Raw genomic sequence first — 21,000 nt, 5'->3', positions numbered from 1 at the left:
TACATTAAGCCTGCCTACCAGGCACACGATAATCTTGGGATTACATTTGAGGTCGGTTACAGCGACAAACCGCAGTGAATGCATGTAAGTAAGTGAGTACGCATGTTTGATTCTCCTCACTAGGAGCGGGACTATATCAGCCCAGAGCGGAGCCAATCAGGTTGAGAGGGAATGACTGCGACTAGGGACCGTCATCTGGGATTGGTAAGGCTCGGGTCTCCACGTCTGTCTTGGCCTACAAGATTTCCACATCGGGACGGCCAAGGACGCCCGGGGATCCCACAGCCTCTACATGCCAAGTTACAGCTGAAGAGTAACAAAAAATCATGCGCGAGAATTTCCTCATACGCTTAGTTTGGGGAGAAAAGGATAGGACGTCATTTCTCACATCGCTATCATAAATACAGACAGAACCCACACGACCTGGACATTGCCGTCGCAAAACTCTAGCAACATGATATCCCCGAAGCTTTCCACGGCCTTTTTCTTACTCCATTTTGGAGCATCGTTAGGCCAAGCGCAATCCACCATAGCCTGGTCGGAATGTCCAAAAGCAGTAACGGACGGTAACGGCCTGCCGTCGGAGTGTGGCACGTTCGCTGTGCCCTTCGACTACACGGATTCTGATTCGACAAAGAAATTAAACTTGACGTTGGTGAAGATCAAGGCAGATGTCCAGCCATCAAGGGGCAGCATCTTGATTAATCCGGGTGGACCTGGGGCTGGAGGGGCCGCGTTTCTGTCTACTATTGAGGGCGCCCTTGTCTTCAGGTAAATACGCGGCATACATGGTAGTCTCAGCACAGCTAACATGGTTTAGCATGACGGGCAGACAGTTCGATCTTGTCGGATTCGACTACAGGTCAGTCCGGACATGTGCATTCTGAAGCTCATGACATCGGGCTAACGTCTAACAGAGGAACTGGCGACACTCTTCCAGTCGAATGTTATGATCCAGAAAGCATATATGATCAAGCTGAACAGTTCAAAGCCGCTGCCATGATACCACAGCTCACCAATGCATCAAGCTCGGCTTTAGGATTGATTTGGGCCTCGGCTGGAGCCGCTGCGATACGTTGCCACAAGTCAGCTCGCGATACCTTGCCCTACATAAGCACGGCTTTCACCGCGAGAGACTTCATCCAAGTCGTAGATGCGCTCGGAGAGGACGGTATGCTTCGGTATTGGGGTAAGTCGCCGAATGCTTCATAGCCAAAACTTCAGGCACGACGGCAATGCTAAGCACTGGTATAGGCCACTCCTACGGTACCGAACTCGGCGCAACCATAGCCTCGATGTTTCCTGAGCGTATCGATAAGATGGTAATCGACGGCGTCATAAATCCACACGATTATACAGAAGGCTGGTTAGTTTCCCACATGACCTTGCCTTCATACGCCTCCTAACAACTTTTCCCACCATAGGGAATATGAGCCCATCCCAGTCGGCGACGTCGCCCTTGAAAAATTCCTCGAAGCCTGCATCACCGCGGGCCCCGATGCCTGCGCTCTTGCAAGGTCAAATGCCACCGTCGCCAGCCTCACCAGCGCAATCCACAATCTCTATGAACAAGTCAAAGTTGAGCCCGTCCTCATGGGCAGCAATATCACCACCGACCTCGTCGGCCCCGGCGACATCATGAACGTGCTCAACAACGGCCTGCGCATTGCCCAAGCCTACGCGCCCTACATCGCCGCCTGGTTCGACGCCATCTTCCGCCGCAACCTCACCGCCTACCACGCCGCGCGCGCTTACCTCTTCGCAGGCATCGACGCCGCAGGTCCGTTTGGCGTTCCCACCGGCGTATTCGGCATCATCGCCATCCGTTGCGCGGACTCGACGTTCCGCGCAGACACGCTGGACGAGGTGCGGCCCAGGGTGGAACAGCTGGGGACGATGAGCTACATGTTCGGCGACACGTACACGGCGGGCTACCTCTCGTGCGCGAGGTGGAAGGTCAAGGGCAAGGAGCAGTACACGGGGGACTACAAGGCGAAGACGAAGAACCCCATGCTCATCATAGGGAGTCCGTATGACCTGCGCACGCCGCTTGTTAGCGCGAAGAATGTCAGTGCTGGGTTTGAGGGGAGTGTGGTGCTGCAGCATAATGGGCTGGGTGTAAGTTCCTCCCGCTTTCCTCCCCTTTCCTCTCGTTTCCAACGCGACTTCCTCCTCTGGGCGAAGGAAGCATGCCTGTGCACGAGCATTGATTGACGCCTCCCTAGCACACGGTTCTGTACTCCCCCGGCCAGTGCGCGATCCAGGCCGTCCGCGACTACTTCAACAACGGCACACTCCCCGCCGCAGGCACCGTGTGCGAGCAGGACTACGATGTTTTTTCGGGCGTCGCAATAACGGAGTCGTTTTTGCCGCAGGGGGGAGAGACGAATGGCACGGGGACTGGCGCCGGTGCGGCCAAGCAAGCGGCGCAAACGCAGATGGAGTACACGGGGGCGGCGAGCATGGGGGCGAAGGTGGGGTGGGCGTGGGTGGTCGTTGCGGCGGGGATGGCGATGGGTATGTAAGCCTGTAACAGAGACTCGGGATGTGCACAGTTTGCGCTCTTGTCGAGCGCTGTTGTTTTCGAGCGTAGATTCTTGTTCGATACATTATCGAATAGACGACAAGGGCACACATAACGACGTCCATGCAAACGCCGGCATCTCGTCCAGATCTAGACCTCGCTCGGGCTCGTGACAACACTGATATCTCTCTTCACCTGCACCCTCAACGGGCCACTGCTCTGCTCCCTGAGGCCCACGATACCTTTCTGGCTTTCCGAATCGCCGTCGTCCAGGTCTAGCTCGCTCCCACTGTCGCGGTCTCGTTTACCGTAGATGGTCGTCTCGAGCCCGGCGTTGCCTCGCTCTTCAAGCTCGAGATAACGATCCATTGTCTTTCCTGCGCCTCGAGAGGTGGCAGCTCCAAGTGTACGGTCTCGAGAAGCGCCTCTGGAACTCGCGAGCCGTGAGATGAAGGAGTCGAGGACGGGGCGGCAGGCGGGTAGGTTGGCGACGATCAGGCCGACGTTCATCTCGGCAGACTATATGTATGAGCAAGGGCCGACATGGGAGGATTTGAGGCACGTACCGCCCAAGCGAGAATGGGGCTGAGGTTCTCCAGGAACCTACTTTGGTCATTGAGGCCGAACAGGAACCTGAGACGTACGATAGGCGCAATTGACGCACTTGCTGTTGTCAGCCTGCTTCCAGATATATCAGACGATGACTTACAATACACCCAAGCTCAGCATTATGATGACGGAGAACTTTACTTTCGGGTTCATCTGAACGTTCCACAGCAGACAGACCGGGATGATTGCGAAAGTCCAATCGGTAATAATCGAAAGGGCCGCGACCGCGTACGACAGTCCGGTCTGTATCTCGCGCGGCCTGCATTCTCCAGGTGTATCAGTGTACCAATTTTTCCTGATCGCGGCCAAGTCAGAAGTATCCCGTGAGAGATAGGCTGTCTTCCCAAGCTTACCGAACTGGCGAACACTGGAAAAACAGATACATCCCGGTCCCACCGATGATACCTAGGCAGACGAGGATGTTGAGGTAAATCACCAGCTCGATCCAGCGCTTTCTGTTGGCGATCCGTATCAGGGCGAAGCCGATAGCGGCCTTGATCGTCACAAGAGTGAAGCACCAGGGTTCCTGGAAGACGTAGAACCACTGAACGAGATGTAAGCGAGGCACGCTGTTTGCTGCGAGATTGTGCAAAGTGTTTGTACGTACCCTAAGCGAGTTGATGTTTTGTTGGGGAGTAGATGTCGCATCGATTGCGCCGACACCGCTGAAGCTCATGGCCACTGTCGCAACCATCGCCACGGTGTAGAAGGGCTATGGGGTGTCCTCGTCAGTATGGCCCTGGAGTCATGCTCAGGGCGTGCACCTACCAAAGTTATGAGCATGGCCCAATCGTCCGCGCCCCATGCCTTCCTGCGATAGCGGATCCAGAAACGCATCACCGTTGTTGCAATGTCGAAGGGAAGCGGGACCATGACCGACAAGAACATGGCACTGGACGTGAGGACCATGATGAAGCTCAAAAATCGTAAATGTACTGGACGATTCGTGGCTCGTTTGTGGATCAGAATTTGCAAACGATCTAGGCAAAGCCGGATTAAGAAGAGCTCCTAGATGGGCATGTAAAGGGGTCGCAAAAGATGTTGTGGAACACAAATTCCCAATGCTAGAGAGAGAGAGAGACTACGCCTATCAACGAAACTGCATGAGTCGGATCCGCGAGATCTATGGCAAACCATCCATCTTGTGAGAGAAACAAATGGATCGCCTGAGCAGGGCAGCACGACACGGAAGTACTGCGTTCCATATTAATAGACCCACAACGATTGTAGCAGCAAAGACGGTACTTGGCCGATGCAGAGCGAACAGCGAGTAGGGCCTTGAATGTTGTCACTGGCGAAATGTCATTGGTAGAGTGGGACCAGTGGCACTCCATTGTGAACGAGATCTGGCGGCATTGGTCTCGAGACCGTCTGAGACCCAAATATTTTCCCGCGGTACGTCGCATCAAGGCCAGCTAGCCAGTTTCGTCATTGGCACAGATCCGGGAGCATCCTGGGGTAAGAAAGAGATCGCAAAATATAAAATGGGTCATGATACAGGGAATAATTGGGAACTCTGGAGCTTGGAGGGCGTACTAGGCAGATCCGCTTTTCCGGATGTCAAACGCACACTGAGCAATTTGCACGGTTACCGCACCGTCTAATTGCCAAGTCACAATAGTTCCAAATCTCAGGTAGCTCTTTCTCCGCTGAACGTGGTGTGTAGGTCAGTATTTATCTTGGCAACGAGTTACTCGGGGATCTTGCTACGCTCGAGCAGGGCGACACACTAGTCACGATAGCGCCTCCAGTGAAACGCCGTCTCGAGGCCATCACCGTAGGGATCTTCGCGGGTAAATCCGCGCGTCTTTGAACCAAAAATCTGGACCTTGCATGCTCGCTACCTTCAGGGTAATTTCCTCGCTGGAGAGGTACCTTGCAGCCGTTGAACGCCTCACGCGGTCCTTGTCGGGGAGAATCTGGAACAATGGTCAGGATGCACTGCCGTCATCCGACTCGCCAATCGGTTTGGGCCTCGCTTCGCTTGTTTCAGTTTTAAGGCGACAACTCATTGACAGGGCTGACGGCGGGTCTACCAAGCCTGTACGTGGGTATTGAAGTACAAGAACTTTGGCACCGGACAGGAACCCAAGTCAGATAGCAAGTGATTTGGAATGGCTCCTTTCAGAACATTCGAGGGCAAACTTGCCATTGTGACAGGGGCAAGCAGAAGTATGCCCCAGATTCTCAACACAAGTTCTACTGCTAATGAGTCGTAGGTTTTGGGGCCGTCTGCGCAGAACATTTTGCTAGTCGTGGAGCTGACGTAGTTATCGTGTACATGACCGATGATTCAACACCAAGAGCGCAGTCCTTGGCAAAGTCTTTCGCGGAGAAATACAGTATCCGGGCGCTACCCGTGAAGGCTGATCTCAGCAAGCCAGATGCGCCTCAGCATGTCGTCGACGTTGCGAAGGCGTATTTCAGCGACGCATCCGGCCGATTCCAGATAGACATCATCATCAACAATGCCGCGATAGTCAACGCCCAAGGCATCGACCAGTTGGATCTGGATCTGTTCGATGCTACTTTCAATCTCAATTGTAAAGCGCCTGCTTTGCTTGTTAAGGCCGCATTTCCCTATCTGCCGACAGATCGCTCCGGGCGCATCGTCAACATCTCCAGTGCTACGACGACCTGGGGAGTGTGGTGGCAGACGTCCTACGCGGGGACTAAAGGCGCCTTGGAGGCCATGACTGTAGGCGCTATGTCCAGATATGAAGACATAAGAGCCTTATATTGACTTTATAACAGCGTGTCTGGGCCAGAGAGCTTGCTGAGCGTTGTACCGTAAATGCGGTCGCACCTGGGCCCATGGATACAGGATTGTATTCAAGTCTTCCTGATGAACCCCGCGAGGCATTAAGGCCGCTCAACGTCCTAACACCGTTGGCCAAGGCAAGGCCTGGAGTTGATGTGAGTCCTTGCAGACAATTACTCTTCCCCATCAGAACATTCTAACCTGCTTGCTAGAGCCCTGAGGTTCTGGAACTGGCTCAGAGCATCGGTGGAAGGCCAGGATACCTAGAGGAGGTGGCAGGCATTGTCGGCATAGCGTGTCTACCAGAGAGCGGCTGGATGACTGGGAACGTTTTAGGAGCGAACGGTGGAGGCGCGTTCGTGCGATAAGGTGTGATGTACTCTGACATCAAAACGAGATTCAAGCCCGAAACAACTTTCACACCGCCTTCCTCTCTGACATCCGAAAGTCCATGTTTTTCTTATGTCCGAATGCAAGGGTGTTGGGAGCCTTGAGCTAATGCCATGTAAGGACTAGCCTTTACGCTAACATGGAACGGCTATTCCTAGAGTGGGGCATACAAACATTGACTGCTTCTCACCCTGCTAGATACTTCTCTCTTGAACTGCGATCAGCCTGATTCGTGGCCGATAATGGGTTCTTACGATTGTTATTGTGCGCTCTGCTCCGGGCCTCTGGGGAAAGGCTGGGTCAAATTTGGCAGTAAGAAGGAGAAAGCTTTGGCGAAAAGAAGACGGTGGGTTGAGCTGAAGAGGAGGAGGCTGGCGGGAGAAGACGTGGACGAGACTGTTTGTGATGAAGAAGACGAGTTAGAAGATGATATTCTTCACAACGACGATCAAGTCCAACGTCAAGGCTCCTCCACAGCGGAAGGGGATGGTGATAGTGCAGGCGAGGAAAATGTTCCTGATACAAGACATGATCATGATGTAGCGATGTCGTTGGACGTCATGGAAGAAGAAGGTGGCGATGCCGACGATGAAACGTGCAGCGACGTCGCCGGAGATAGTCCTAGCGAGAATCACGATTCTGAAGGTAGCGAGGATGGTTGGGAAGACGAAGGCGATAACAACGACGACGACGACGACGACGACGACGACGACGACGACGGCAATGGTAGCGAAGAAAGTGCCAGCGAAGCAGGATCTTTGGATTGGTATGAGGAGAAAGGCAGCTACGATCCCACAAAACTGAGTCATAAGGACGTAAGATGGCTTGAGCGCGGACGTACTGTGGGATTCAATCCTGAGGCGCCGGGTGTGACTAAATGCTTCGTCTCGGGATTGGGTCATTACGAAGATCACGGCAGTTTCCGCATTAAAACACCTGGCAAGGAACCGAACGATCCACAGATGGACGAATATACATGCTATGCGGCATACGAGTCAGATGAGCACCCGACATATCCCTTTCACGAGGCATGTTTACAGGTGCTCAAAAAGGGTCTTGGGCTTCGGGATGAAGACGACATTGACCGAGACATCTTATACGCGGTTCTTTCACAGAACAGCCAAGACTATGCCCGCGCACTATCGCTTGACTACGGCCAGATAGAGGGCCCTGAACAGTTTTGGGAGTCTATTGCTGGAGAAGAATACGTCGCTTGTGATCCGGGATACAAAGAAGGACTCATTGACGTGATCCAAAGTCTGATTCCTAGCAAGCTCTTCAAGAAGGATGTCGAGCCACTGAGCCTTGAGCGTAAGGTGCAAAATGACCCGCTGGAAATGCTGCCTTACGATGTGCTCTACGAAATATGCACACACCTTTCCTTTACAGATGCCCAGTCGTTCACGCAAAGCTCGTTGCATGTCTACACCTCCACCCAGAATGGTGCGTTTTGGAAGCATATGATGCGGCTCCACATCTATCCATGGTTTTGGGAGGCCTCTGACGTTATGAAGAATGAAGTGTTCTCGGAAGACTTGGACGACAAAAATCTATTTCTATGGCTAGAGGCTGCGACGAGGCCCAGATTTGGCGCTGAAGGTCCGTTGATGGGCATCATCAATCGCCGACGCATTTGGAACGCCTGTCAACAACTAGTTCCACAGTACGCAGAAAAGATGGAACCTCCAAAGCGAGCAGAGCCAGAAGATGCGGAAGCACGAGATATTCTCGATCGTGCCATGTGCTTCCATATGCCTGCCGTCGCGTATCCAATTGGCAAACAAATCCGCACTGTGTCGCTGCAGTTTATTCGCTCTTGGAATCAGACCTCTTCCGGATCTTCAGTTCTGGACACATATTGGGGGCAGAATGGCGCTTTGGTAGGCATCTCCATCACCTTGAACGGCGATAGCCCAAGGGTTTTTGGAAGTACACAGGGAAACCTTGGCAACCCAATGCACATCCCTCGCGGTGAGTGGATTCGAGAGATTGTTGTCTCTGTAGACGATGTGAATATGTTCAGTCGGAAGCAAGACCGCAGCCACTTTCGAACAGCTCTGGATAACGTACCCTATGGTACCGCCTGCATCCGGTCATTGGCAGTAAGTGGACTCTCTGTTGCGATGAGATCGTTTCCCAATGTTTACGTGAGTTAGGTGACATTAACGAACAACACTTCCAAGAATGTGCATCAACCCAGTGGACAGCCACTGAACAACCGCACTTTTGTCGTCCTACCGGGCCTACATTTGGTTGGCTTGACAGGACAAATTGCTGAAGTGGGTCTTCCTGAAGTACAATCTCATTACAATCTCTAATCGCGTGTCCCTTAGAGCGGAGAGATTTGCCGTCTCGGACTGCTACAAGCTCCATTGCCCGGCATGTCATCCGCAGTACGGTCCTACACTGAAGCTGAGCAACTCCTCTGGAACCATTCTGCACGGACTCTGTACTGCCATCGTGAAAATTCCTGGAACGACATCACGACGCATCCGAGCCTCAACATCCGGGCTCTCACCCTCCAAGGGTCTGCAGCGGATCCGCTGCGCTCTTTCACTGGTGACATCGGAAGTGATATGATACCATGGCACGTCGCTGTCTGGGCTATGACCGTCGCACAATACAAGTCACTCGAGCGAATATCGTGCTTTCAGCCTATCGGTGGTACGGCTTCTAGTGGCACAAAGACATGGACCGTTCCCGATCTCGTGGGTCTTGGAGTGGGCCGCACATCTGGATCGCTGGAGTTACTGGCCGGCGCGGGCGGCCCCGTGCCAGTACAAAGCCCAATCTGGCAGGAGATGAAGAACCCCCGCACAGACCTTGTCTCATGGATTCAAAATACCCCGTTCAAAGCATTTGACGAGGACAGTACGGAGCATTTCCTCATCGATGGACCCGGTGGGGAAATTATCACGGCGGTCCACGCAAGCATTGACATGAAAGCTGTCAAATTGTTTACCAATAGAGGCAGAAATTGCTACTTTGGAGAGAAAGATCGAGGGCAGTGGCTGGAGTATCAAGCGGAAAGTGGTCATATGATTGTAGGCTTAGTGTGTGCATTCGGACGCCTTGGAGGATGGAGCTGGAGTGCCAAGATGCCATCACACTGGAAGTTGAGTGGATTGGGCGTGCTGACGGTAGCGGAGGACTACTTTCAGAAAGATGACTAGAGGGATTTTGCTCGTATACTTTTACCTGCGTCGAATTTGACAGAAAACCTTATTAAAATGTTGACTATCTCAACGGATTCCTTCTTCCTCGGCGATCTGATCATCCGTCAGACCACCTCGCAGTTTTTCGGAATAGGTATTGAATCGCCCAGCCACATCCAGTGCTATCTTGAGATGCTCATAGTTCATGGGCCCCTTTTCCTTCCACTCAGCATATTGCCGAGCAGTGGTGATCGCGTTACGTATCTGACGTCCGTTGATCTCAATACCCTGAAGCTCCTCTAGATGGTCGCGCAGCTCGTCAACATCGACCTTGCCATCTTTGAACGATTCAAGCCGGTCGAAGAAGTTTCTCCAGATCTGGAGTCTTTGGAAAGGACGTAGGGGAGGGTAGTGAATCGCAATCTGGATCCGGGAGCGGAATGCTTCATCGAAAGTTCCCACCCGGTTGCTGGTGAGGATGAGAATTCCCTCGTGATATTCGATAACGCGCAAGAAAACAGAGACAAGCGCGTTACGCTGCAGGTCATCGAGGCTTCTCCGTTCAAGAAATACCTCTGCTTCGTCAAGCAGAACCACGCAATCCCAAATTTTACCCAGATGAAGCACTGACTAAGTATTGCTCAACATCCTCCGCCTTTGTACCCACATCACCACATGTTACCTTCGAAATTTTTTAGTCAAAGATGACACAGACGCAGAGGCTTTAGAAGAAGTACATACCCGATATAGAGGCTTCTTCGCAATTTCGGCTACGCCTTCTGCCGTCAATGTCTTTCCCGTACCTGGACCTCCATGCAGTAGCAAAATAAGACCATTACCTTTACCAGCAATAACATCCGTCGATTTTGCAGCTGATATCTGTTTGCTCACTAGGGCTGTGATCAGCTCCTTCGTTTTTCTGTCTTGGTCCAGGACTAACGAGTCGAAAGCTTGCTGGTTCCAGACAACAGGGTGTACTTGATCCATGTTGAGATCTAACCATTTCTTCGTTCGCAGGTTAAAACCCTTGGACTGGGGAGGGACGAGGTAATAGAAGGCTTCGTCAGGTGGCTCCGGTTGTTCCATTTCTGTTTGACTTAAAGTCTCAACCGAGTTGATTATGGCATGACCCTTGTTCTCTGGGTGCAGTTTCTTGAACGTGCGGAAGTCAATCACGAAACGCTCATCAGACTAGGCGCACATTAGCACCGGGGAACCTGCACTTCTTCACCCGAAACGAGGCTGCACTTACCTCATTGTGTACATCTGCACTTGTTTCCCGATACGACATCAGACACTGCTTGCGACACTTCCAAAACATTGTCCCTCGTCGGTGAAGCTTTTGCACAACTTCCGGAGGGGCAAAGCTGAGAGGGTATACTTCTAAGTCGTCTATGCTCCATGTCCTGGTGTTCAAGGAAGCATTCCCTTCAGGATGAGAGAATTTGAGGACGAGTTTATCAGCCTCTCGCTTAAAGTCTCCGTCGAAGCTCCACTTATAGACACTGATTGGAAACTCTTCGCTCGATGACTCTACAGACACTGATTCTTTGTCCATTTCTTTCTTCATCGAAGCAGACGCCCGCATTCTGATTTCCCGAACAATGAGGTCGGGATCTTTTTCGTTCTCGTCGCCGACGTCATCTGATTCGAAATCCGAGTCATCGTCATCAGATTGCCAGTGAGGATCAGTAGGTCCACGCGCGACTGGTTGGTACCATGGGTGCCTAGATCCTTTGAATGTCGCTGACGGTGAATCTTGAGGCCAAGAGTCTGCTACATACCCTCGAAACTCGCCCATAGCTCGCGAGACCAGAATGTCTCCTGGCTGGAAGAAGTACTTTACCAACTCAATAGATAGTTCTCGCCGTGCAAAAAGAGCGTCCGCCGCCGTATACTCGTCTCCGTAATTGTCCGATACATAGATTGCGAAGAGGTTCAGGTGCTCCTGAACCGCGCGGGGGAATTGCTCCATCATATCCTTCCAATTTCGTCTCTTGTGAAAGACGAATAGATATGGGGCGTCGATCTCTCCAGTCTTACGTAAATGCTGTAAATATGAATCATATCGCCAGTCTTGGGCAAGCATAGTCTCAAAGATCTTTCGAAGTCGTCTATTGGTGGGACGGATACTCTCCCGAACGTTCTTCGGTTGCGCGCACGCGATTTTGGTGCCTCTTTTCCTAGAGGATGAAGGCTCGAAGTCGCGGTACACTATTAAAACAATATTCTTATTCTTCTCTAAGAACAAATCGAGGTTTTTGACTGGAATGCGTGATACGATCGACTTGCGGCCTTGCGTCCATTCGGGATGATCGAAGTAACAAGTACGACCGATTCGATATATGACCTGATACTGTTTCTCCATGTTTCCAAGCTTCTGTTCTTCTAAATCCTGCAACTCCTTTTGCATTCCCACTATCTTTTGTTGAAGCATCTGTATGTGGGCCAGCTTAATCTGGCTGCTGGTGTCGGTGCGCTCAACATCGTCAATCCACTGACCTCTGGGGACAAATTTCGGCTGTGAGATCCGAGGAGACTTTAAGAAAGTATGTGCTGTCGGATGATCTTTGGGGTCTTCTTCAGCGGGCACATGTACGCCATCAGCAGGAACATGTTCAAAATGCAGTCTGCCAAACCGCTGCTGCAAGCGCCTGCGTCCTAGTGACGACTGGACCCGCTGATAATCGCTTTCGTCGCTTATTATGGTCGTATTCTTCTGATTGATATGAGTACCGATGGCATGCGTTCTTATCCGATTGCCATAAGATGTCGGGGAGACTCCTGAAGGCGGACCCGGGTCTGGAGTCGAACGAGGACCAGTACGATCTTTGAGCGCTGTCAGATTCCGCACATCCATATTGCTACCTGCGCTTCGATCGTCCGAAATAGTTATACGTTCGGGGGCTTTGCTTAGTGGATGTTGGACAGCGACGAGATCCCTTTCTGCATCGAATAATTGGAGATTTTGGGCATGAGCATTTTGTTCTTGCGGCAGTTTTTGATCTAGTTCTTGCAGGTAGGAAGCAGCTGCATGCGCATTGCCTTGCTGCAGCCGCCCTAAATGCGAATCAATCTGCTGCTTTAAATGCGTCTCGCCTGACAGAGGTGGCTCCCAAGGAATCACGCCCATGTCGAATATTCCTGTAGACTCCATCATGCTGCCGCCCACACACGAGGTAATTTGGTGCACGATCAGTCGTTGCAACAAAGCTGGTCGAGGATGTAGAGGAGGGCTGCCACATATGTGTACATGTGAGGCTGAGTCAAAAGCGCTTCCAGTCGAGCTTGGCACCGGGCTGAGATCGAGACGTCGCTTACCGGTATATGGATGGGAAGACCGGGGGATGGATTGGATGAACTCAAAGTCACCCACATTTCTGTCGCCACCGCTTCCCACTTTCGCTGCTACCAAAGCTGTCAGCTTCGACAAGGTCAGATATACATAACTTGGTACTAGGAGTTTGAAATGTTGCGTACATCAAGCGCGGCCGTTGTCCCAACTACGACATCATCGTGGTATCTAGCCTCGTGGGTGCCTATTCCAACATGCAAATCAATTAGTAGAATTGAGGGGCCATAGACCGAAAGCACTATCTGGATCACAAACTACATTTGAAGAGAGTTTAACCAGATTCAGGAAGAAATCGGCTTCCCATTTGGCAAAGCGAGGTTGGATCGATAGCCTCAAGGCAACCACGCTGAAAGATGTTGTTGCCGAAGTTTCAAAGGCTCGCGAGATTTACAACAAGGATAAAGGCGAATCCAAGACGAGTAAGCTCCTGGTCCTGTTCTCGCAGAGAGTCGTACATTATGGGAAGGTATTGGACGTGATGGTGCAGCATCATCCCGAGTATGTCTCCTTGGTGTGGGGTTCGCTCAAATTGATATTCGGTGTAAGTGACCTGCATCGTTATACACATGAGCCTAACGAAACTCTCATAGGCAGTTGTCGAGCACGAGAGGCTTGGGTCTACCATCGTTAATGCTTTGAGCGAGATTGGCGAAGCATTGTCCAGGGTTGACGTGGCCGAGTATCTGTACCCAACCGACCAGATGAAGTCAACCATTGTAGCACTAAACTGTCATATCATCACGTTTCTGTGTCGCGCACTGGACTGGTATGAATCAAGTAGCTTCTCTCGCGCTTTACAGTCCATTACAAAACCCGCGGCTCTTCGATACGACGATATTATCATGGAGATCGACAAGACGCTTGCACAAGTACATGTTCTCTCAGTAACTGGAAGTCAGGCTGAGCAGCGAGACATGCACGAAGAGATGCGCGAAGATCGCGACGATCGGCGAGACTTTCGATCAGTCATACAGAGCCGATTGGACGAAATGCAACATCAGCTCAACGCGCTAGTTCGGCAAAAGTACTATGAGGGTGACTTGAAGGCTGTCCACACAGAACTTCGAGACTTGACAGACCTAATTCATGCGATCAGTATGGCTCAAACCTCATCGGAGAAGACACTATTGCAAGAGCTACTCGTCATGAAGCAGCATATCCAAGCGACCCAGGCCAGTATTTCCCACCAATTATCCGACGTGCAATTGAATCAAACACTCTCTGTCATATCAAGCAACTGCAAAATCGACCACAAAGCAGCGTACGAGAATTCTTTCTTGCTACGTAGAGTCCGCTCAACGTCCTCAAGCAAATGCGCGCCCTTTTGGAACTCGCCGCAACTTCAACTGTGGGATCAATCGCTCTCACACTCTTCGATCTTACTATTTTCTACATTTCGCGATCGACTCAACGTGCGCGACTTCTACATTGGCGTAATTGAGCAGCTCCTCCAATCGCAAGTCCCAGTACTCTGGATCATCGAGCAGAAAGACCAGAAATACAATATCTTCGATGTACTTAAGAGTTTGCTAGCGCAGGCTCTAGCGAGGGTGACTTCGTTGAATACAGATGTTCTACTGTCTTCACGCCTTCGCGCCTTGCACTCGGCACATTCAGTGGAGGACTACACGCTTCTACTTGCGGAAAGCCTGGCGCAGTTCGATCTAGTCTATATCATTGCCGATGCGAACGCTGTTTCTCCCGAAACGACAGAGGACTACAGCGAAGTAGTACTACGGAAGGTGCCTCAAATTCTACACGAGCGCAAGCAAGACACGAAACTCAAGATTATGCTGGTAGAACATGGGGTAGCAAAATATTCAGCGGGACATAAGTGGGAAACAATGATGAGAATTGCACCGACGTCCAAGCGAAAGAGTAAACGAGTTCCAAAATCTCCGCTTAAAGGAAGAAAACGAGTTGTAACGATGCGCTGAAGCTGGAATATCACATCAGTCCAATATCCATCCCCATCTTACTCATCGCCGCGTGCTGACTATCCCTTGCTCGTCCATCATCTGATTGCGCTAACACGAGGTACTCTACAAGAGGCGCCGACTGCTCCTCTCCTCTCTTTCTTCCACCCTCTCACTTACATCTTTCCTTAGTCCGAAGTCTCTCTATTCTCCCATGATGTCCTCAGCACCTTTCGCACATCGCACATTCCTCCTGTCACAACTAAAAGCACGCACATAGACAAACAACATCAAAGTATGAGACCTTCGCCCAGAAGAAGTAGCAAAAGAAACGCGCGCCCGCCAACCCGCCGTTGTGCGACCGCCCGCCCAGAAACCTTTTTGTATTATGATTTGCTGTTGGGAATCGAACTCGCGCTCTCTGGATGGCATTGGTTACCCTGTATATGTGAGGCAGTGTAGCGAACCAACGCTTCCTGCTCCTGCCACCAGGCCAATTGCCGCAGCTGAAGGCGAATTTGATGGCAATAGGGCGACGGAATGTGGATATATAGGGGAGGTACGGTATGTGAGCGTCAGGGCTGAGGTGAGTGGTAGGTCGAATTTGGCGATGGCCCATGGGGTTAAGTGAGAGAGGTGGTGACGTCGGCGCGACAAACGGCCCAGGAGGTAAATAGAGAATACTGAAAATGAGCTGCGAGGGCTCACGACATTCGGGATGGTGATTGCACTTGCGATGCGAGTGTTGCTTTTGAGCGGCGGCCCTCTTGCAATGCGGCAGCGCGCTGTCCATGCCGTGAACCCGCGTCTTGCTCATGCGGAAAATCGATATGTGTGAACGCTTGACCTGAAGTTTTCCGCGAAGCAATAGACCATAAGAAGAGCGATGATAGTGTTTGCTCGTAACATTAAAGAAGGCATGGTGTGGCATAAGCGAGAGACCTCACAGAAGGAAAGTGAGACGGACCGGTATCACATGTCTATTGACACATGCCCGTTTAATGGAGATTGAAGATTAAAGGGAAGATACATTCGATGATATCACATCTGAGAGGTAGACCACTCGCACATGGACAGAAACCTAGCCGTATCATCATCTTCGAAGCATCAGTGAAACCTCCCTGCCAGGTTTATTGCCTCCCCTATCAGCTCAGGTATGCGGGCAACATTGCTCAAAGCTCACTCGACTCACCACTCGCATCACGCAAGTACCACAAGACCAAAAATCAGATCAACCAACATTTCCAGACCTATCAACCTATATACAATCTAAATTACTTGTCCTGTCTTCCTCCCAACCCAAACCCATTAAACATAAGATCGCATCGCACCAAGGAGCGTATACCAGTCAGTCATGTACAAGAAGAAACCGTGCAAACATCGTCATCACCGCCGCTTTTCCTCCCCACAACTCATCCCTCGATTGATCCAGCCAATCCACTCCTTCCCTACCAATCGCTCACCCTCAAGCCCAGCAGCGCATTTACTCGGGCTTGCCAAGGATACCGCGCGCCATATGCCTCTTGCGGAGGTTGTACTCAACCGCGCGCTTCTTCGCAGCCGCGCTCTGGGTGAAGGCAGCGGAGCCACCAAAGGGACCGGCAAGCGCGCTGTTCTGCAGACGGACGACACACACGTTTGAGGCGCCACCAGCAGTACCCGAGCACGTCATGCCCTGCGGCATCTGCACCTTGACGGGGAAATCCGTGGTCGTGGCGGCAGACAAGCCTCCGATGCCGATACCAGGCACGTTCTGCGTGACCTTGGCGTCCTGGAAGGCAGCAGGGTCGGTGCCGCCGGAGGTCGCATCGATTGCTGCGGTCAGAGGGCCCGCACCGTCCTGGTTGACCTGGTGGAAGGTCATGGTGATTGTGCCATCGTCGGCGGTGGTGGGGAGACCGGAGGATGCGCCAGCGCCGGCGGAGGCGGCAACCGCGTTTTCCTTTGTGCCCTTGGGGGTCTTTGTTCCCTTGGCTGTGTGGATGTGTTAGCAGATGGTGGGAAGTAGTGGGATAGAGAGAGGGTAGGCGTACTGTTCTGGCGCTTGGTGGTGGCAGCGCCTGCGGTCGCGGCTCCAGCGCCAGTTGTAGCGCCAGCACCAGTTGCAGCTCCAGCAGCGGGAGCTGCAGCAGCGCCGCTGGATCCACCCATGAACGCGGCGATAGCAGCGCCGGCGTCGACGGCACCGCCACCCTGGGTGCGGCCAAGGGCGGAGGCCTTGCCGCCCATTTCGCGGGTGCGGATGATGGAGGTGTCGGCTTCAGAGCCGCAGCGGGGAGTGGCGCAATCACGGGGAGTACCGTCCTGGACTGCATGTTGTTAGCTTGAGGTTTGGAGAGGAAGCGGGGGGAGGTGTTTACCAGAGAGACCGGGCATGGTTACTCCATTTGCGCCCTGGATCTCAGTGATGACACCGTGGGCAGAGGCGGAAGCCGCGAAGGCAGCAATGGCGGCGAGAGAGTAGCGCATCTTGATTGTTTGAGTTGTATCGGGTGGTGAATTAGAAGCTGATTGAGTGTCGTCAAAAGACCGGAAAAAAGCTTGGTGAGGGAAGGCGTATTAAACAAGCGACCGGCGCAAGAAATTAGTAGGAGGAACTGGAAGGAAGAATAAGACTAGGAAACTGATGACTGAAGAAGCTGATGGTGATGGTTTTCATCTCGAGGATGCACAGATACCTTATATACATCTTACGATACAGACAGGACCGCCACACCTCGGCAGGAAAGCTTGGTGCTACCAAGCTTCGATCACTAAGAGTCAGTCAGACTTGGGAGATGCTAGGGGCAGAGGTCTCGGAGCCGCTGCAGAGCACTGCGGTGAGACCGGAAGCAGAGCACCCAACTGAGAGGATGAGACGATATCGGTCGAGCGATATCGACGAAAGTGGAGAGAACGAAAATAGGCCCAGGATGCTTGCAGCGGATAGATCTTCTCCATCGGCCTGGGCAGGGCAACCTTGGCCGTGCTTGACCTGGAAACAGAACGGTCGTCGGAACAACGTTGTCCCCATTCGCGTCGAGCAGTTTGGTGTTTGATATCTGCAGGAAGGTGATTCCCAATGCAGGGTTTCGGGGCCTTGCGGAGCTCTATATTTGTCTGATTCGAAACGCAGAACAAAGGTTCCGGGCACCAGTGACCTATGACGTTTGGAGCAGCGTCTGATATGCCGAGGGATACCCCACGAGGTTCCCACTGGCTACTCTTTGGAGAGTAGGTAGAGCGTAACTGGGGCAGTGAAGCATAAGAGGCGCAGGACAAGGCTGCAGCAAGTGATGTTTTGCCTTGTTCTGTTTAGGCGCGTGGCTTCAAACCGCCCACATGGGGCGCTTCTCACCAAACTTTCGAAACTTTAGAGTCTATTTTCGTTTTGTGCCAGGCAAAGGCAACATCTCAAACTCAATAGTCAACTCTTACAAGTTAGATGTTGATTTCAGACTGTCTGATGCAATGATCTGCCATCCCAGCATTCATCGAATTGACCGGCCAGCTTCCTTCAGGTACATCTGCCCGTAGGCAACGATAAGAGAGCCGAGGCATAGCCATCACGGCGGAATTCATATGCGAAGGAAAATGGTTTTGAAGCAGCTGTCAAGTGTTTGGGGCACGGATAGTGAAACGGGGTGGTTTGGAGATCGTCTCCCACTTAGCGCGATTCTGCTCTGGCGTCGCTGAGTGGTCGCCCGACTCGTTTCATACCACGCTGATACGATGCATACGGAGCGTTATTCAGCAGCAGGCCAGAACATCATGTTGAAGTCATCAGCTTTTTCTGGTTAAGCTCTGAATTCAGGATGGAAAAGAAAAGTGCCGACACGTGACGTTGCATGGGCAGGGTTGGACACACTATGCAAGACGGAATGAAAGCAATCCGCGACCCAGTGTGTTGAACTGTCCAGCTCTTTTTCTTCTGTCTCGACACAGCCTCGCCTATGTTGAAAGAGGTCATCCCTCGTCGCGTTCCTCATCGTGACCCTCCTCGACAAAAGCTCTAAACTCCCTCACCTCCCTTATCCACACATACCTAACGCATATCTCCTGAATTTCGAAGTATATCGATTCGAGCGGCAACAAAGCCTTGCGGATGAGATTTCGCATGAAAAGCAGCAACAACTTGACGGCCCTTGTCTGGGCCTCCCGCCCACTCTCGAGCATAGGCTCCGGCTCCGACTCCGCGGCGCCAGTCTCGCCAGGGCCGCGCCCCATCTGCTCCGTCATCCGCAGGGCGTGCTGGATGAAGTCTGCGATCACGGGGGCCGGCTCGATGTTCAGGGCCTGCAGGGTGTGCTCTTGCAGCAGCGTGGTTAGGAAATCGAGGGAGGATAGCTCTAGAGGGAGGTGTGTGAGCTCTGCGACTGCGTGCTCAGGCTCGGTTTCTAACCTCGAAAGCATGCCCAGCTTCCAGCGCTGGAACTCGTTCAGCTTGTTGTCCGAGGCAGTGCTCGTACTCTCGGGCGAGTCGCTGTCGGGCTCGGGCGTGCGCTCGTAGATGCCTTCTTCCTCGAGCATGCGCACGTACGTCCGGATGTTGAAGAGGGACGTCTGGCGCAGCTCGACGTAGTTGTTGTACAGCTGGCGGGGACTGGCGCGCGCAAACTGCGAGGGGTTGCGCGACTGCAGCAGCGCCTTGATGAGCTCCATGCGCACCGTGCTGATCTCGTCACTGAGGATGGATCCGTCCGTGTTCGCATCGCGCTGCGCAGCGGGCGTGCCGAGCCGCTGGACGGCCTCGACCCAGTGCGACAGGAAGGGGTTGTTGCGCAGGGGCGTGGTCTGGTTGAGGACGTAGAGCCTGTATTCGCAGTTGACCAGCACGGCGAGTGCGTCCCACGAGGGCGAGGACTTGGCTGTTGAAGCTCAAGTCAGAGGCCAGAGCCACGCGTGTTGGCTGGTGCAGCACCTACCTTGTTGTTCGCACGCGTCGAGCGTGTTCTTTAGCCGCAGCGACTCCTCGAAAACGCCTGTGTCGGCGGCAGTGTGGTCGCGGTGGACATGGGCGCGGGCACTTGCCAGCTGTCGGTTCGCGTCCTCGCAGGTGCGGTCGGCGTCGCTGAGGGCGTGTATCTCGGATCGCGTCAGGGCGGCGGCAGCGTTCATCGCTCTCTAGCCCGGCTGGGTCGCGCGTCGGGTTGGTTGCGAGCGGGCGTGCGGGAAGACATGTGTTATGCGCGGTTGGCGAGAGCTGTGGTGCGTCCTGCGGCGTCCTACGGTGTCACTTTTGCTGTTGGTGTCAGATTCCGTGGGTTGCGCCAAGCCAAAAGCCCAACGGAACTTCGGACGCGTCGGGAAGGATCAATAGCATTGGCGCACCTTCACCCAAGCATACGTCACAGGCCAGTTGCTGTCCGATTCACGTTCCACTTTGGCCATGCGAGTCCTGGGCACTAATTTCACGACAATTCTCAAAGCATACAAGTAGATGGTAGGATGATAGTTTCATTCAACATTACGCTATGCTTCCCATCATGCAGAAGCCCCAAACAAGACCGTCGAAGAGACCAGTACGCCTTCACGTGAGCACATCCCCCGCGTGACAAACAGACAAGGCCGTCGCCCGCACTCCGCAGTCCGCGCCTCGTCGAGGCTACAACAAAGCGAAAGCGCAGCGTCGGCAAAAGGAAAAGGGTATCGTGGATGGCATGCCGCTCATGTCATGTCATCGAACTGCTCGGTCGCTCGTAGCCGGCTCCGGCTAGAACTTCAAAATAATGTACAGCGCGTGGATGATACCCTGCAGCTTGTTAGCGACTGCGATGCGCAGACATGGGGGGCAGTGGTGTGACATACGGGGATGTAGCCCAGGATGGTCAACAGAATGTTGATGAAGAAATCGGCATTGCAACCGCGCTCGAGGAAGACACCCAGCGGCGGGAGGAAAATGGCGAAGATGATCTTGAGGATGTCGCTGTGCTCTGTTAGCAATCACCCTTTCGCGCTGTTCATACAAAGACGTACCTTGCGGTGAAAGGCATGACGGCGGTTGGTGTAGTGTGCGTTGGTGATTCGGTCTAAGCAAGTGCAGTGCAGTGGCAGGTATTCGGAGTGCGATGTTCTGCTTCTCTCCCGGAAGCGCGGATGGTATTTATTGCATTCCTGCCGTTTGAGCAGACGGCACCTGACTGATGGCCCGATGACGTAGCCCTTCCAACCTCGCTGCTACTGTGCTCACCATCACCAATGGGGCAGCGCCTGCCGCCACAGCCGGCCTACGTCGCGCCACACCCTGCAAATCTTGGCTGTCCGCTCGTTCGACCAAGGTTTTGACATTTGCCAATCTCGCTCGCGTGCTT

At 52.9% G+C, this 21,000-nt stretch overlaps 9 protein-coding genes across 9 annotated transcripts; 4 read left to right on the top strand and 5 right to left on the bottom strand.

Moving 5' to 3' along the window:
- Nucleotides 1-454: 454 nt before the first annotated feature.
- CC84DRAFT_1213053 (alpha/beta-hydrolase) lies at nt 455-2,525 on the top strand (the record flags this gene model as incomplete). The annotated part of the gene is made up of 6 exons (XM_018182502.1): nt 455-771; nt 821-862; nt 918-1,189; nt 1,255-1,366; nt 1,425-2,118; nt 2,226-2,525. 6 exons carry the CDS (start codon nt 455-457, stop codon nt 2,523-2,525), a joined length of 1,737 nt encoding a protein of 578 aa, XP_018040009.1.
- Nucleotides 2,526-2,674: 149 nt separating this feature from the next.
- CC84DRAFT_1081715 (uncharacterized protein) lies at nt 2,675-4,042 on the bottom strand (the record flags this gene model as incomplete). The annotated part of the gene is made up of 6 exons (XM_018173941.1): nt 2,675-3,043; nt 3,091-3,187; nt 3,234-3,428; nt 3,487-3,677; nt 3,741-3,845; nt 3,902-4,042. 6 exons carry the CDS (start codon nt 4,040-4,042, stop codon nt 2,675-2,677), a joined length of 1,098 nt encoding a protein of 365 aa, XP_018040008.1.
- A 1,205-nt stretch (nt 4,043-5,247) lies between these two features.
- CC84DRAFT_1183916 (short chain dehydrogenase) lies at nt 5,248-6,262 on the top strand (the record flags this gene model as incomplete). The annotated part of the gene is made up of 4 exons (XM_018180716.1): nt 5,248-5,305; nt 5,353-5,831; nt 5,888-6,049; nt 6,107-6,262. The coding sequence occupies 4 exons, from the start codon at nt 5,248-5,250 to the stop codon at nt 6,260-6,262; spliced, it is 855 nt and encodes a 284-aa protein (XP_018040007.1).
- CC84DRAFT_1111202 (uncharacterized protein) lies at nt 6,134-9,496 on the top strand. The gene is made up of 3 exons (XM_018175272.1): nt 6,134-8,386; nt 8,441-8,563; nt 8,618-9,496. Exons 1-3 carry the CDS (start codon nt 6,527-6,529, stop codon nt 9,455-9,457), a joined length of 2,823 nt encoding a protein of 940 aa, XP_018040006.1. The 5' UTR covers nt 6,134-6,526; the 3' UTR covers nt 9,458-9,496.
- Nucleotides 9,497-9,526: 30 nt separating this feature from the next.
- Nucleotides 9,527-12,596, bottom strand: CC84DRAFT_1213049 (uncharacterized protein; the record flags this gene model as incomplete). Its single annotated transcript, XM_018182501.1, has 3 exons — nt 9,527-10,069; nt 10,181-10,630; nt 10,692-12,596. 3 exons carry the CDS (start codon nt 12,594-12,596, stop codon nt 9,527-9,529), a joined length of 2,898 nt encoding a protein of 965 aa, XP_018040005.1.
- An 899-nt stretch (nt 12,597-13,495) lies between these two features.
- Nucleotides 13,496-15,102, top strand: CC84DRAFT_1183914 (uncharacterized protein; the record flags this gene model as incomplete). The annotated part of the gene is made up of 2 exons (XM_018180715.1): nt 13,496-14,344; nt 15,034-15,102. 2 exons carry the CDS (start codon nt 13,496-13,498, stop codon nt 15,100-15,102), a joined length of 918 nt encoding a protein of 305 aa, XP_018040004.1.
- A 1,091-nt stretch (nt 15,103-16,193) lies between these two features.
- On the bottom strand, nt 16,194-17,179 carry CC84DRAFT_1183913 (uncharacterized protein; the record flags this gene model as incomplete). The annotated part of the gene is made up of 3 exons (XM_018180714.1): nt 16,194-16,684; nt 16,744-17,019; nt 17,071-17,179. 3 exons carry the CDS (start codon nt 17,177-17,179, stop codon nt 16,194-16,196), a joined length of 876 nt encoding a protein of 291 aa, XP_018040003.1.
- Nucleotides 17,180-18,691: 1,512 nt separating this feature from the next.
- Nucleotides 18,692-19,795, bottom strand: CC84DRAFT_1069304 (uncharacterized protein; the record flags this gene model as incomplete). The annotated part of the gene is made up of 2 exons (XM_018173659.1): nt 18,692-19,557; nt 19,615-19,795. Coding segments are annotated over 2 exons (1,047 nt in total), but the record flags the coding sequence as incomplete, so codon positions are not given.
- A 607-nt stretch (nt 19,796-20,402) lies between these two features.
- On the bottom strand, nt 20,403-20,682 carry CC84DRAFT_1213045 (UPF0057-domain-containing protein; the record flags this gene model as incomplete). Its single annotated transcript, XM_018182500.1, has 3 exons — nt 20,403-20,441; nt 20,498-20,615; nt 20,666-20,682. The coding sequence occupies 3 exons, from the start codon at nt 20,680-20,682 to the stop codon at nt 20,403-20,405; spliced, it is 174 nt and encodes a 57-aa protein (XP_018040001.1).
- Nucleotides 20,683-21,000: the final 318 nt, after the last annotated feature.

Source organism: Paraphaeosphaeria sporulosa (genome assembly GCF_001642045.1).
Source record: "Paraphaeosphaeria sporulosa strain AP3s5-JAC2a unplaced genomic scaffold CC84scaffold_2, whole genome shotgun sequence".
Lineage (NCBI taxonomy): Eukaryota > Fungi > Ascomycota > Dothideomycetes > Pleosporales > Didymosphaeriaceae > Paraphaeosphaeria > Paraphaeosphaeria sporulosa.
This window is presented reverse-complemented; position numbering and strand designations above follow the sequence as displayed.